The sequence below is a fragment of the Macaca nemestrina genome, chromosome 19 (genome assembly GCF_043159975.1).
Source record: "Macaca nemestrina isolate mMacNem1 chromosome 19, mMacNem.hap1, whole genome shotgun sequence".
Lineage (NCBI taxonomy): Eukaryota > Metazoa > Chordata > Mammalia > Primates > Cercopithecidae > Macaca > Macaca nemestrina.
In genome coordinates, this window is record NC_092143.1 from 10,093,585 (window position 1) to 10,110,025 (window position 16,441).

At 36.8% G+C, this 16,441-nt stretch overlaps 1 protein-coding gene across 11 annotated transcripts in view; it reads left to right on the forward strand.

Moving 5' to 3' along the window:
• Nucleotides 1-16,441, forward strand: part of LOC105476947 (rotatin) — a 215,439-nt gene that overhangs the window by 32,833 nt on the left and 166,165 nt on the right. For all 11 annotated transcript variants that reach the window (XR_011616801.1, XR_011616800.1, XR_011616799.1 and 8 more), the window contains 3 exons: nt 4,784-4,996; nt 7,147-7,259; nt 7,990-8,116. Coding sequence is in view for 6 of the 11 variants with exons in the window: in XM_071085198.1 (XP_070941299.1) it covers nt 4,784-4,996; nt 7,147-7,259; nt 7,990-8,116 (453 nt within the window). In the remaining 5 variants the exon portion in view is untranslated. The remainder of the gene's footprint in view (nt 1-4,783; nt 4,997-7,146; nt 7,260-7,989; nt 8,117-16,441) is intronic.

The window sequence follows — 16,441 nt, forward strand, 5'->3', positions numbered from 1 at the left end:
CAGTATTTTGTGGTGTTCTTGTTACAAAGACAAAGGAGTGGCACACTAAAATGCAGGTGTGGGAGAAATTATGAAAACGAGAAAACTATTCCTTATGCCTCTTTGTTGCCCTTAGTTATTAAACATTTGCGGCTTTGTTTCCTAGAATTCTGTAGAGCATATAGTCCAAACTCTATTTTCTTTTATTTTTGAGACAGAGTCTCGCTCTGTTGCCAGGCTGGAGTTCAGTGGCGTGATCTCCGCTCACTGCAGCCTCCGCCTCCTGGGTTCAAGCGATTCTCCTGCCTCAGCCTCCTGAATAGCTGGGATTGCAGGTGCCCTCCACCACGCCCAGCTAATTTTTGTATTTTTAGTAGAGATGGGGTTTCACCATGTTGGCCAGGATGGTCTCAATCTCTTGACCTCGTGTTCTGCCTGCCTTGGCCTCCCAAAGTGCAGGGATTATAGGCGTAAGCCACCGTGCCTGGCCCAAAGTCCATTTTCTAAGTATCACTTATATACACAATGTGTTATCAGGTGATCCAGGAAAACGATTACATTTTAAATACAGTATTTTGCCTTAAGGAGAATAACATCACTTGTGTTACTTTTAATTTCTAACTTGTATTCACTAGTCATTATGTTTCTGCAGTCCTTTTTTGTTTTGAAGAGTAACAATTTTTCAAGGCATAAGCATTAAGAATGGAAAAATTCCAGTCTCTTAAGACAGGAGTTGAATTTAAAATATGGGTGTCTTCCTTAATATTATATCACTGAAAAATTAGTGGTGCTACAATTGCTTGTTATTAAGTATTGCAAATGATCAATCTATCTATGGGTTGAAGTATTGATGGAAAACTTATCCTATCAGTTGCATCATGTAGTTTATTTTTGATTGTATTTTTTCATCAAGTGCTTATTTGGACCAGAACCAAAATAGAAATCAGTAATTTTACTTAGTGCTAGAATAATGTAAAGTTAATTTTCCATGCTTTTTTTTTTTTTTTTTTTTAAAGAAAAGGTAGTTATTGTTGTATTGTTTCCATTTTTAAAAACAAATCAATATCTAATTTTTGGTAGTTATTTTAAATATATAACTTGGAACTTTATTAAAACAACTTTGATCATTGTGGGAGATTGTAATTAAGGTATTTGTTTTTAGATGATTATATTTGTTTTGATTAATTGGCTAAGTACTTTAAAGTGAGATCTAAACAAGAATGTTATTTCATTGCTGTTAAATTTCTTCTCTGGTTTATATAAATGTAAGGTTCTGCTGCCCTCTGTCTGTTGCTAGCCCACTAACAATTGAAGTAGAATTTGGACTCTGCCTTTAAAGTGGTTTTTTTGAGTTGCCACTGACCAAATAGGTAATTTGAATGTTGGAAAATAAATATGAATCTATGTAGAGATTTCCTAAGTTTGACAAAATGTCCTGTTTTGAAACTGATACTTGTTGATTTTAAATGATTTTGGAGAATGCTCATGTATAGGTTAAAATGATACGTTGGTAATCTTGTGACAAATATTGTGGTTGGTAAAACAAATGAAGGTAATTTCGTTTGGGGAAACATCTGGGAAGTAAGAGGTAAAAGTACTATCTCTGTTCTGGAAGCAGAAGCACAGAGCATCCTAGGAACTGCTGTTACTCTTCCTTAGCTACTGATGCTCACTGAGGGTAAGGAAGAACGCCATTCTCCTGCCTCAGCCTCCCGAGTAGCTGGGACTACAGGCACCCGCCACCTCACCCGGCTAGTTTTTTGTATTTTTTAGTAGAGACGGGGTTTCACCGGGTTAGCCAGGATGGTCTCGATCTCCTGACCTTGTGATCCGCCTGTCTCGGCCTCCCAAAGTGCTGGGATTACAGGCTTGAGCCACCGCACCCGGCCTAACACAAGGTCTTTAGCTTTTCAGGGAGGTGTATAAAAAGATCTAATGACCTGGTGAAGCCAGTTGAGTGACTGAGAGCAGTGCTTTTCAAACGGTAATGTGCAAACATATCACTTAGAGATATTCTTAATCACATGTTGCATATTCTGATTCATCAGGTAAAGGGTAGGGCCTGAGAGCTGGCATTTCTAACAAACTCATAGAACTATGCCATGGCTGCTGAGTGGCTAGGTGTAGAGGAAACATTTATAGCCCCTCCTCCCAATGTACATGAGATGATGTTGCTGATTATTTTTTATCTAATGGGGTGGTGGATTTAAATCGAAACATCTTCACTTTTAGTTCCAATGCCATGTGACTAATGCTTATATATGCAGTACAGCTATCTTAGATCGGGGGTGTAAATTGTGATTAGTCTATTGGGCCATGTAAGGATTAGCTGATGACATTAGCATGGGGCTTTGAGTTGTTGAGATAGCAAGAGTTTTAAATACGAGTATGCAGGGTGAAATGTTGGAATTCCTTTGTGGTGAAGCGAGAAAAGGAAATTAATATTTATTGAGTGCTACATGCCATATACTCTGCTTAATGCTTGTTTAATTCTCACAGCAGCTATTATTTTTCTGACTAGAGTCAGAACTCTCTTAAACTAGAATGCGGTGCCTGTAGAGTTAGATCCACTAGGATTTACTCTCTTAGCACAGTACCCAACTCACTAAATCGCCTTTGCTAATTTCTCCTCATCTTCCTAACTCTTTAGGAGTAGAACCCTGGGACTGACTGTAGCCCTCAAGAAATACATCCCATTTGTGATTATTAAATGCCATCTGTTTGTTGATGCCTTCCAAATTTATACTTCCAGAGCAGACATATAACCTGAACTCTGAACTTGTCTATACCCAGTGTCCTTTTTGATGTCTTCACTTGGATGACAATAAATGTCTCCAACTGAACATGTCCTAAACTTCATTCTTTGCTTCCCCTTCCAAATATGTTCTTCCTATAGTCTTGCCTGTCTCAGTAAATGGCAACTTCGTTGTGCAAGTTGATCGTTGATCAGGCAAAAACCTGAGGAGTCAGCCTTGATTCCTTTCTTTTGCTCATATGTAGATATAATCCCTGAGCAAAATTTGTCATTTCTCCCTTGAATACCTATACAGAATCTGAAATACCTGAGTTAAGCCCACCATTCTGTCGTGCCTGGATTGCTGCAGTAAAGTCCTCTGTCTCTTAGCTTCCACTTTTGCACATTATCATCTGTTCTCTACAGACCAATTTTGATACTTTTTAAAAATGTTCCAGTGGCTTCCAGCAGAGGACAAGTCCTTCTGATGACCCAAAGCCTTAACTCATCTGGCCCACCTCTCCTTTCTGACTCCATCCCTCAGAACCAGCTACACTGGCTTCCTTGCTACCAAATATAGCTTTTGTAATTGCTCTTCCCTCTTCTATAAATGCTTTCCCTCAGATAGTCACGTGGCTTCTGACCCTTCCAGGGCTCTACTTAAATGTCACCTTATTAGCGAGGCCTTCCCCTACTACTTTGGAGAAGTAGCGTTTCCCTGCCTCCACTCCACATTACTTCTCTGTTCCTCTCCATCTTTCCCATCCTGTTTTAAAACACTTCTTAGCCACACCTAACATCTTAGGAAGTTTATTGATTTACGCTCTACTTTCTTCAGTGGGATGTGAGCTTCATGCAGGCGGAGGTTTTAATTTGCTCTCTGCTGGGTTCCCAGGACTGGAGAGGTGCCTGGTAGTATAGTAGAGGAACACAGTAAGGCCCAATTAATATTCGCTGAGTGAGTGAGTCATAGGTGAGCAGGTAACTGAGTTTCTCTTTTTCCTCCTCCCCCCACCCCAAAAAAGGATAGTTCTTCACAGAATAATGAAATTTCTCTTTACTTTCTAATAGCTGCTGTTTTACTAATCTGGAGGTTTGTCGTGTCTGTGTAATCTAAAATTTTGATTTTTGTCGTTTCTGATCTTCATTTAGCAACTATATTCATTTAAAGGTATTATCGTTTAGCTGATTCAGCTTTTAGACTTTCAGGTAGTTAATGATTATCCTTGAAATAGGTTATCCATGAAATAAATCACGACCAAACCCACTTTTGTAAAGGCAGCATTTCAACCGTAATACTGAGCCTTGTCAAGAGATTTTCTCTGGACATCGAATTTTTAGTCCTTTTTATTTCTTTAATTTATATTTATAATCCTGTCACAAAACTAGAACCATTTTTTAAAAAACCATAGTTCTTTCAGTTTTAAATCTATTGATTTATAATATGTATAATATTTCATTTGGGCAAATTGATTTTATACTAATTAAGGGGCTATCTTCTGTGAATATTTTAGAACTATTTAAAATATTATATTGAATTTCCGCTATCCCCTCTAAAAGACAAAACCAAAGAAAAAAATCCATTTCTGTTCAAATCAATCTGTAGCTATACTTGATTTCATGTTATTAATATGTCATTAATAAGCTCTGTCATGTTCAGCTATGGGATGGCTGAACATCTTCAGTTTATTGGGTTATTGTGGAGATTTGTGTACATGTACAGAAAATACTTAGAGAAAAAGGCCTCATGCCTTAGTTCAATAGCAGAGGTATATACAAGGTGTAGGGCTCAGGGAGAGAAGAAGTTGGTTTGGGGAAGAAGATAGTATCCTGGTCTTTGAGGAAGAGTTGGTATTTGGACTTCAGACATTTTGTATTGAGCAAAGACAAAGAGGTAGAGGTAAATGATGTGTTGGGAAATGGGATTTTCTTTGGAAAAAGCTTCAGTTTTTTGACAAAGAATTGCAAAAAAAGGAAGTTGGGTTAGATTAAGACTATAACCCACCATGTTTCTCTAAAATAAGTTTTTTTTAAACAAAGTTTTAATTTTTTTTTTTTTAATTCATCAAGGCAAGCGAGTTTTTACCAGAGCCTATGTCAACAGCATTATTTCTCCTTTCTTTGGACATGCCTGTTTCTTTGGAATATCCAAATATTCATGAAGCTGTTGTGGCCTATTTGGAACAGCTGAATTCTGAAAACTACAGTATTTATAAACGAACTGCAGAGGCTGTTTATTCAATTGAATGCACCTGTAACTTCCTGTCTGATATTGAGAAGGAGGTAAAAATTTTGATTTTGATTAATATCTCTTTCAAATCCCTTTGAGATATTTAGAAAATTTAATCTATACTTTTCAAATTGATGAACATATAATTGAATTGTCACAGGAGGGATACATTATTCCTGAGTGGGTCAGTTATAAATAACCTGTTATTTTTTTTTTTTTTTTTTTTTTTTGAGACGGAGTCTCGCTCTGTCGCCCAGGCTGGAGTGCAGTGGCCGGATCTCAGCTCACTGCAAGCTCCGCCTCCCGGGTTCGGGCCATTCTCCTGTCTCAGCCTCCTGAGTAGCTGGGACTACAGGCGCCCGCCACCTCGCCCGGCTAGTTTTTTGTATTTTTTAGTAGAGACGGGGTTTCACCGTGTTAGCCAGGATGGTCTCGATCTCCTGACCTAGTGATCCGCCCGTCTCGGCCTCCCAAAGTGCTGGGATTACAGGCTTGAGCCACCGCGCCCGGCCAAATAACCTGTTACTTAACGGGTTAAAGTAAGGATATGATTTGTATAGAAGTAAAACAAAGACTTTAGATTAATTAATGATGTATATTCCTAATATCAGTGATTTGCAAAAAAGCAGTGGTTATTACAAATGTCTTGATGTTTAATATTGAGTACCTCTATGAAGTGACTTACTGATATGAAATGAATGACAGTTGATGTAACTAGAATTATAAGGGCTATTTTAGTGCTTGTAGACATGTTTTTGCCTTAATATTTTATAGATACTTATATATAAAGCCTGATTTTTAAAAAATATTAAGTACAGTCATGAACTACATTGTTTATAATGTGTTAGGATGACTTTACGGCAGTGTTACAGCAATAATTATGTGTCAGTATCCCTTTTAAAAATACTGTTAGAATATTAGTATGTTATTAATGAAAGGGTTAATGGCTCTTAGAGGCAGACATTGATACAATAGTTGTTTCTTGTTTGAAAATAAGGACATGGATCCTGAAGATCTTGAGGAATTAGGGATAAAATTCTTATTCATTTTGGCGCCTACAGTAGAATGTATCTGAACCTATTTATTTTCTTTGAAATTTTTTAAATTTTTATTTTGACAGCCTCCTCTGTTGCCTAGGCTACAGTCTTGATCTCTTGGGCTCCAGCAATCCATCTGCCTCAGCCTCCCAAGCAGCTAGTACTATAGGCATATGCTACCACACCTGGCTAATTTTTAAACTGTTTTATAGAGATGAGGTCTCATTGTGTTGCCCAGGCTGGTCTTGAACTCCTGGCCTCAAGCCGTTCTCCTACCTTTGTTCTCCCAAAATTCTAGGATTAAAGGTGTTAACCACTGTGCCTGGCCTTGAACCTGATATTTATAATTTTTCTTATTTACTGCTATAGTTTATTTTTTTTTCTTTTCCTTTTGCCACATGTTAGTACCCCTGGCTTCTTGTTTTGAATTGTGTCTTTAAGTTGAAGTATTTCTGTGGCTTTTTTTTTTTTTTTTTTTTTTTTTTTGAGACGGAGTCTCACTCTGTTTCCCAGGCTGGAGTGCAGTGGTGCAGTGTTGGCTCACTGCAACCTCCGCCTCCCACCTGAGCCTTCCAAGTAGCTGGGATTACAGGCGCGTGCCACCACAACCAGCTGATTTTTTGTATTTTTAGTAGAGACGGGGTTTCGCCATGTTGGCCAGGCTAGTCTTGAACTCCTGATCTGACTCAAGTGATCTGCCCGCCTCGGCCTCCCCAAGTGCTGGGACTACAGGTGTGAGCCACTGTGTCTGGCCTCTGTGGCATTTTGCATGGTCAGTTAATCACACGTGTTGAATGTCCTGTATGTTCCTAGTGGTCAGGCTGTTACAAGAGGCAGGTTTATAATAAATACATAGCCCTACTTTTATTAGGGGAGGTAGAGCTACAAAGAAGTAATCAACGAACCAGGCAGTTTGATTGTAACTTTAAGCTTACTCAGAGTTAAATAATAGAAAGTCTCATGTAGCATTTAGCTAGGGAATTTTCGTACATTTCTCCACCTAGGCTGACATTTTTAGGTTGCTTGATGAGCAAGTGGACATAAACAGATGTAAACAATCTCATGGTCTCGGAATGGTCTAGTTTCTTGAAGCTGCTTAGTTAGCTGTTGAGAATTTTATTGCACATGAACTTGACATTTATTGTTCCATTCTGCTTCTTTTTTAGGGAGAGAAGAATCTCTTAGAATTAGTGGAGCTGGCAGACCAAGCCTTGTGTAGCTTTTCCTATCATCAGCATTTCTCCCTAATAAAGGAAATCATCAGCATTTGTTCAAAGATGTAATATTTTCTTTCTTAATGTGATTATATTATTATTGGACGCTTAGGGTGTGCGTAAACTTAGAAACAGTGAAAGTGAAGCTGACCTTATGTCTTTGTTATTATTATTTTTTAGTTTAATTGCTTTTATACGTGTCTGACTTTTAAAGGGTATATGTACAGCTGCATTAGGAGACTTAACTGTTATTTTCAAGATTAACTTCAAAAATGTCATAGCCGCAATCAAAATGAATGATCTTTGGATTTTTATACATTTGTTTTTGCTATCCATCCAGACTATTCACACACATTGTTCATTTATCTTTAAAGTTTTAATTAATAATTTGAGAGTTTTGTAACTTTTATTACTTTGTACTTTTTTCTTGTGTGGATTTTTAGAAAACACTGTGTATTGGTTAATTTATTTTGAGGACATCAGCAAATTTCTATTTAGAACTTAGTGTCTTTATTGCTTTTGGAAAGAATAAATTCTGTGATGTGATAAACATCAACTGAGTAGGGGATTTTAAAGACATTTTGGGTTTTCAAAAATAGTCTTAAAAACAGAATCTCCTCTGCCCTGAAACAAATAAGTGCTTAGGTGGTAAGTACTTGCTAATATCAGTTATTTTTAATAAGATCTCAGTTTGAGGAATTAGAGTAGGAAGAAATCCCTTCCAGTTAGCTTTGCAGTCTTTTGCTTAGTAACTGACTTGCCTCAGATATCTTGGTGGTTTTACTTTTTCACCAGCTGGAAATCTGCGCAGGCCAGTCCATTACTACAAGGAGAAAGTCAGAAGGCGCTTCTCCATATGTTGTCTCACCCGTTGCCACAAGTGAAAGCCGAAACTTACCACTGCTGTCTGGAAATCACGAAGGTGAGGTTTTGTTTTTTGTGTGTTTTGTTTTTGAGAACAAACAGTAGACTCTCTTGTTATGCCTTCAAACTTAAATTACTTGACCTGTTGTATGAGATATAAGAACTATATCCCATAAAAATAGATGATAATTACTAGTCAATTCTGGAAAATTTGTACTATTACATTCTCTTAACTTAGTAAGTCCAGCAATTTGAATTGCTTTATTTGAAGTTTTATTAAGAATTACATTTATGCTGTATTAGTGATGGAAAAATTATAAGGAAAATTGATTTCCAGGTATTCAAAAGTGATTTCTACACCCAGGAAACCTTGTAGGTTGTTATTGCCTAGATTTTATGGTTTTATTTCTGTTTTCTTGATGTTATTTTTTTATTTTTCTTTTCTTTTGAAACATTTATTTTTCTGTCTTCTTAAATGATAAAATATTTAGGCATAGAATATTAAATATTTCAATATTGAAAAGAACACTGTACATAGGGCAGTATTTAAAAGTGTATGTATTCCTATGTACTCTTGAAGGTGTCCTTTTGTATTTAACACTCTTTTAAGTACTGTTTGGTTATAATAAGTATATTTATAAAAATTTATTTATAAATTTATTTTATAAAAATTTATTTATAAATTTATTTTATAAAAATTTATAAAGAATTTTGCCATTTTTACTTCTGATTCATTTTTATTCAAAGAAAAATACCAGTTATAGAGGAAGCTTCTTTGCTTTCTCTTCTCCCACCAACATAGCCTAGCCACTCTTACACAGCTGGTATATCTTCTTCCCATCCAGTTGGTGTACATTATTTATAAAGCTGTATCTTTAATAAATAATAGGGAGAATTTTATATACAGCATGATTAGCATATATAGCAGGATTTGAGATTTACCTAGTTCATTCACCTTAATTGCTATTAAGTTTGAATATGCTTCCTTTTATTAATTGATAAATATTTAGGTTCAGTCTCCTTTTAATTGAAGTAAGTTTTTCAATATTTTCAGTGACAGTCTGTGACTGTGTACATATGTTTGCAAATGTCATGATTTCACTTTATTTTGAGTAGTAATTTGACTGCATATAAAATACAGGTTGACTGCTAGTTTTTATTAGTACTTTGCCAGTATTGCTTAATTCTTATTAGGCTTCTATCATTGTTGAGAAGTGTGATATCAGTTAATTATGATTTCTTTTAATTTTTTTTCTCTAGTTTGTTTTAAAATATTTTCCTTTTCTATGGTGCCCTGCGGTTTCATTAAAATGTGTCTCCATGCATACATGATTTTCCATTTATCTTGCTTAGGATTTTTTGCTTTGAACACTCAATCTGCCTTTACTTCTGTATAATTCTTGGTCATGCTTATTTTGAATATTGCTTTTCTCTTTATCCTTGCTGTTTTCTCCAAGTGGAACTCTTTTTAGACCTGTGTTAGACCTTCTTAGTTTACCCTTTGTGTCTTTTAAGCCTTCTTTCATATTTTCCATATCTTTTTAGGTTTTATTTGGGTAGAATTTCTCAGTGGTTTCCTTTCAGAACACTAATTCTTTCCTCAGCTTTGTCTAATTTCCTTTTTTTTGATGGTGAGATATATAACGTAAAATTTATTTTAGGCCAGGTGTGGTGGCTCATGCCAGTAATCCCAGCATTTGGGAAGGCCAAGGCAGGAGGATCACTGGAGCCCAGGAGTTTGAGACCAGCCTAGGCAACATAGGGAAATCCCATCTCTACAAAAAAAAAAAAAAAAAAAAGTAGCTGGGCATGGTGGCATGTGCCTGTAGTCCCAACTACTTGGGAGGCTGAGGCAGGAGGATTGCTTGAGCCTGGGAGGTCGAGGTTACAGTAAGTTGTGATCATGCCACTGCACTCCAGCCTAGGCAACAGGGTGAGACTTCATTTCTGGAAAAAAAAAAAAAAAAAAGAAAAATGAAAAACAATTTACCATTTTAACTATGTTTAAGTGTACAATTCAGTAGCATAAATACATTCATATTGTTGTACCATCATCACCATTACCCATCTCCCAAAGTGAAACTTTATAGTCATTAAACAGTAATTCCTCATTTTCCCCTTCTCCCAGCTCCTGACAGCCACCTTTCTACTTTCTGTCTCTATGAATTTGGCGTCCCTGGGCAACTCATATAAGTGGAATCATACAGCGTTTGTCTTTTTGTTACTGGCTTATTTCACTTAATATAATGTTCTCAAAGCTCATCCATTTTGTAACATATATCAACATTTCATTCCTTTTTAAAAATAATAATCTAATGTCTGTATAATTGAACACCCCAATTCTGGAAATCCAAAATCCAAAAGGCTCTGCAATCTGACACTTTTTGAGTGCTGAAATGTCACTTAAAGGAAATGCACATTGGAGCATTTCCGGTTCTGAATTTTCAGATTAGGGATGCTCAACTGGAAATTATAATGCAGATATTAAGAAATCCAAATAATTTCAAAATCTGAAAGACGTCTCGTCCCAAGCACTTCAGATAAGGACACTCATCCTATACTACGTTTTGTTTATCCATTCATCCATTGATGGGCATTTGGGTTGTTTCCATCTTTTTGTAATTGTGTATATACCCAGGTGGAATTGGTAGATCACATGGTAATTCTGTATTTAATTTTTGAGGAATTGCCATACTGTTGTCCACAGTGGCTGTACTATTTTATGTTCCCACCAGCAGTGTCCAAGGATTCCAATTTCTCTGCATCCTTGGCTATACTTATTTTCTGGATTTTTTTTTTTTTTTTGAGATGGAGTTTCGCTCTGTCACCAGGCTGGAGTGCAGTGGCATGATCTTGGCTCACTGCAACCTCCGCCTCCCTGGTTCAAGTGATTCTCCTGCCTCAGCCTCCCGAGTAGCTGGGACTACAGGTGTACATCACCATGCCCAGCTAATTTTTGTATTTTTAGTAGAGACGGGGTTTTACCATGTTAGCTAGGATGGTCTTGATCTCTTGACCTCATGATCTGCCTGCCTCGGCCTCCCAAAGTGCTAGGATTACAAATGTGAGCCACTGCATCCGGCCTTTTTTTTTTTTTTTTTTTTTTTTTTTTTTTAATAGTAACCATCCTAATGGGTGCAAAGTCATTTCCCGTCATAGTTTTTTAAAAAATATATTTATCAAGTTTTGATTATCACTTATACGGTTTTTCATGTCTATACCTTTTCTTTGCTTTCTTTAATTGACTTGTTCTTTTTTCATGTAATCTTTCATTAGTTTCTGTTTTTTTTTTTTTTTTTCTTTTCAACTTTTATTTTAGGGTTGGGGGTACACGTGCAGGTTTGTTACATGGGTAAATTGTGTGCTGCTGGGGTTTGGTGTACAAGTGATTTTGTTAGCCAGGTAGCGAGCATAGTACCCAATAGGTAGTTTTTTGATTCTCACCCTGTGATATGGTTTGTCTTTGTGTCCCAACCCAAATCTCATCTTGAATTGTAATTCTATAATCCCCACGTGTCGTGGGAGGGACCCAGTGGGAGGAGGTAATTAGAATCATGGGGGCAGTTCCCCCTTCCTGTTCTCCTAATAGTGAGTGAGTTCTTATGAGATCTGATGGTTTTATAAGCATCTGGCCTTGCCTCTGCTGGCATTCAGTCTCTCCCCTGCCGCCCTGTGAAGAGGTACCTTCTGCCATGATTGTTTCCTGAGGCTTCCTCAGCCGTGCAGAACTGTGAGTCAGTTAAACTTCTTTCCTTATGTATTACCTAGTCTCGGATATGTCCTTATAGCAGTGTGAGAATAGACTAATACATTCTCTTCCCACCTTCCCTTGTCAAGTAGGCCCCAGTGTCTCTTGTTCCCTTCTTTGTATCCATGTGTATACGCAGTGTTTGTTCCCACTTCTAAGTGAGAATATGCCATATTTGGTTTTCCTGTGTTAATTCACTTAGGATAATGACCTCTGGCTGCATCCATGTTGCTGCAAAAGACATTATTTTATTCTTTTTTATGGCTGAATAGTATTCCATGATGTATATGTACCATATTTTCTTTATCCAATCCACTGTTAATGGGCATCTAGGTTGATCCCATGTCTTTGCTGTTGTGAATAGTGCTGCAGTGAATATCTGGGTTCATGTGTCTTTCTGGTAGAATAATTTACATTCTTTTGGGTCTATACCCAGTAAGGGATTGCTAGGTCAAGTGGTAGTTCTATTTTAAGTTCTTTGAGACATCGCCAAACTGCTTTTCACAGTGACTGAATTAATCTACATTCCCACAAGCGATGTATAGGGCTTGGAGTACTATGTTCCCTTTTCTCTCCAACCTTGCCAACACCTGCTATTCTTTCACTTTTTAATAGCCATTCTGACTGGTGTGAGATGATATCTCATTGTGGCTTTGATTTGAATTTTTCTAATGATTAGTGATACTGAGCATTTTTTTCATGTGCTTGTTGACCGTGTGTATGTGTTCTTTTGAGAAGTGTCCGTTTATGTCCTTTGCCCATTCGTAATGGGGTTGTTTTTTACTTGTTGATTTAAATTCCTTGTAGATTCTGGATATTAGACCTTTGTCACATGCATAGTTTGCAAATATTTTCTCCCATTCTGTAGGCTTTTTACTTAGTTGTTGGTTTCTTTTACTGTGCAGAAGCTTTTTAGTTTCATTAGGTCCCACTTATCTATTTCTGTTTTTGTTACAATTGCTTTTTTTGGAGACTTCATCATGAAATTTTTTCCAAGGCCTATGTCCAGAATGGTATTTCCTAGGTATTTTTCTAGGTTTTTATAATTTTAAGTCTTACATTTAAGTCTTTAATCCATTTCGAGTTGATTTTTATATATAGTGAAAGGAAGGGGGTCCAGTTTCAATCTTTTGAATATGCCTAACCAGTTATTCCAGCACTGTTTACTGAGTAGGGAGTTATTTCTCCATTGTTTGTTATTGTTGTCTTTTCAAAGATCAGATGGTTGTAGGTGTGTGGCTGTATTTTTGTGTTCTCTAACCTGTTCTAGTGGTCTGTGTATCTGTTTTTGTACCAGTTTTGGTACCAGTTTTGTACTGTTTTGGTTACTGTAGCCTTGTAGTAGAGTTTGAAGTCAGGCAGTCTGATGCCTCCAGCTTTGTTCTTTTTGCTTAAGTTTGCTTTGGCTGTTCGGACTCTTTTTTTGGTTCCATATGAATTTTAGAATAGTTTTTTCTATTTCTGTGAAGAATGACATTGATAGTTTGATAAGAATAGTGTTGAATCTGTAAATTGCTTTGGGAAGTATGGCCTTTTTAACAATATTGATTCTTCCTATTCATGAGCACAAAATGTTTTTCCATTTATTTGTTTCATCTCTGATGTCTTTCTGCCGTGTTTTACAATTCTCATTGTGATTTGGCTCTGAGCTTGGACGTTATTAGAGTATAGAAATGCTACTGATTTTTGTACATTGATTTTGTATCTTGGAACTTCACCGAAGTCATTTATCAGTTCTCAGAACCTTGGGGCAGAGAATATGGTTTTTTTTTTTTTTTCAGGTATAGAATCATCTGTGAAGAGAGATAGTTTGACTTCCTCTTCCTATCTGGATGCCTTTTATTTTTCTTGTCTGATTGATCTGGCTAGGCCTCCGAATAGTATATTGAATAGAAGTGGTGAGAATTGGCATATTTGTCTTGTTCTGGTTCTCAAGGGGACTGCTTCTGGCTTTTGCTTGTTCAGTATGATACTGGCTGTGGGTTTGTCATGGATGACTCTCATTATTTTGAGGCTTCAATACCTAGTTTGATGAGGGTTTTTAACAAGAAGGAATGTTGGATTTTAACAAAAGCCTTTTCTGTTTCTATTGAGATGATCATGTGGTTTTTGTTTTTGGTTCTGTTTATGTGATGAATCACATTTATTGATTTTCATATGTTGAATCAACCTTGCATCCAGTGGATAAAGCATACTTGATCATGGTGGATTAACTTTTTGCTGTCCTGCTGGTTTCAGTATACCAATATTTTGTTGAGAATTTTTACATTTATGTCCATCAGGGATATTGGCCTGAAGTTTTCCTTTTTTGTTGTGTCTCTGCTAGGGTTTGGTATCAGGATGATGCTGGCCTCATAGAATGAATTAGGGAGGAGTCACTCCTTCTTCATTTTTTGGAATAATTTCAGTAGAATTGGTACCAGCTCTTCTTTTTATATTTGGTAGAATTTGGTTGTGTGTTCATCTGGCCCAGGTTTTTTTTCTGGTTGGTAGGCTTTTTTTTTTTTTTTTTTTGGATTCCTGATTCAACTTTGGAACACATTACTGTTCTATTCATGGTTTTAATTTCTTTCTGGTTCAATCTTGTAAGTTTGTATATTTCCAGAAATTTATCCATTTCTTCTAGGCTTTCTATTTGGTATGCATAGAGTTGTTCTTAATGGTCTCTAAGGGTCTTTCTGTGGGGTCAGTGATAATGTCACTTTTGTCATTTCTGATTGTGTTTATTTGGATTTTTCTTTATTAATCTAGCTAGTGATATATCAATCTTGTTTATTCTTTTGGAAAACCAAAATTTGGTTTTGTTGATCTTTTGTGTGAATTTTTGTGTCTCAGTTTCATTCAGTTCAGCCATGATTTTGGTTCTTCTGCTAGATTTCAGGTTGGTTTGCTCTTGCTTTTCTAGTTCCTCTAAGTGTGGTGCCAGGTTGTTAGTTTGCAGTCTTTCTAACTTCTTCATGTAGGCATTTAGCACTATATAGTTTCCTCTTAACACTACCTTAACTGTGTTCTAAAGACTGATACGTTGTGTTTCTGTTTTTGTTAGTTTCAAAGAATTTTATGATTCCTGCCTTAATTTCATTCTTTACTCAAAAGTCATTCAGGTGCAGGTTGTTTAATTTCCCTGTAATTGTATCATTTTTTGAGAGATCTTCTTGGTAATAATTTCTGTTTTTATTGCACTGTGGTCCGAGAGTGTGGTTGGTATGATTTCCGTTTTCTTGAATTTGTTGAGAATTGCTTTACAGCTGAGCGTGTGGTTGATCTTAGAGTATGTGCTGTGTGCAGATGAGAAGAATGTGTTTTGCTTTTGTTGGGTGGAGTACTCTCTAGAGTCTCCTAGGTCCATTTGGTCGGGTGTTGCGTTTAGGTCCAAACTATCTTTGTTAGTTTTCTGCCTCAGTGATTTGTCTAACACTGTCAGTGGGGTGTTGACGTCTCCCACTATTATTTGGTGGTTGTCTAAAACTCTGTAGGTCTCTAAGAACATGTTTTATGTCTGGGTGCTCCAATGTTAGGTGCATATATATTTAGGATAGTTAAACTTTCTTGTTGAATCGAACCCTTTATCATTATGTGATGCCCTTCTTTATCCTTTTTGATCATTGTTGGTTTAAAGTCTGTTTTGTCTGAAATAAGAACAGCAACCCCTGCTCTTTTTTGTTTTCTGTTTGCTTGATAGATCTTTATCTCCATTCTATTACTTTGAGCCTGTGGGTGTCATTGCATGTGAGATGGGTCTCTTGACAGCATATGGTTGGGTCTTGGTTCTTTATCCAGCTTGCCACTCTGTGCTTTTTAAGTGGGGTATTTAGCCCGTTTACATTCAAGGTCAGTATTGATACGTGAGGATTTGATTCCGTCGCCGTGTTGCTGACTGGTTGTTACGTAGACTTGATTGTATCGTTGCATCATAGTGTCAGTGGGAGATGTATTTTAGTGTGTTTTTGTGGAGGCGGATAATGGTCTTTTGCTTCCTTTCTTAGCACTCCATTGAGTAAGTCAGGTCTCATGGTAATGAATTCCCTTAGCGTTTGCTTCTCTGAAAAGAATTTTGTTTTTCCTTTGCTTGTGAAGCTTAGCTTGGCTGGATACGAAATATTTGGTTTGAATTTCTTTAAGCATGCCGATTATAGGTCCCCAGTCTCTTCTGGCTTGTAAGGTTTCTGCCGAAAGGTCCGCTGTTAGCCTGATGGAGTTCTTTTTATATGTGACCTGCCCTTTCTTTCTAGATGCCTTTTAAGATTTCTTCTTTCCTGATGACCTTGGAGAATCTAATGACTATGCGTCTTGCGGGTGGTCATCTTGAATAGTATCTCACTGGGGTTCTCTGAGTTTCCTGAATTTGCTTATTGACCTGCCTAGTGAGGTTGGAGACATTTTTGTGGAAAATATCCACAAATATGCTTTCCAAGTGACTTGCTCTCTCTCTTTCTCTTTCTGGAGTGCTGATGGGTGGTAGGTTCGGTTTGTTTACATAATCCCCTATTTCTTGGAGTTTTTTGTTTTTTTGTTTTTTGTTTTTAATTTTAAAATTCTTTTTTATTTCTGTCTGCCTATGATGATTCTTTGAGCTCTGAGATTTTTTTCCTCAGTTATGTTATTAATGCTTCCAATTGCATTATGAAATTCCTG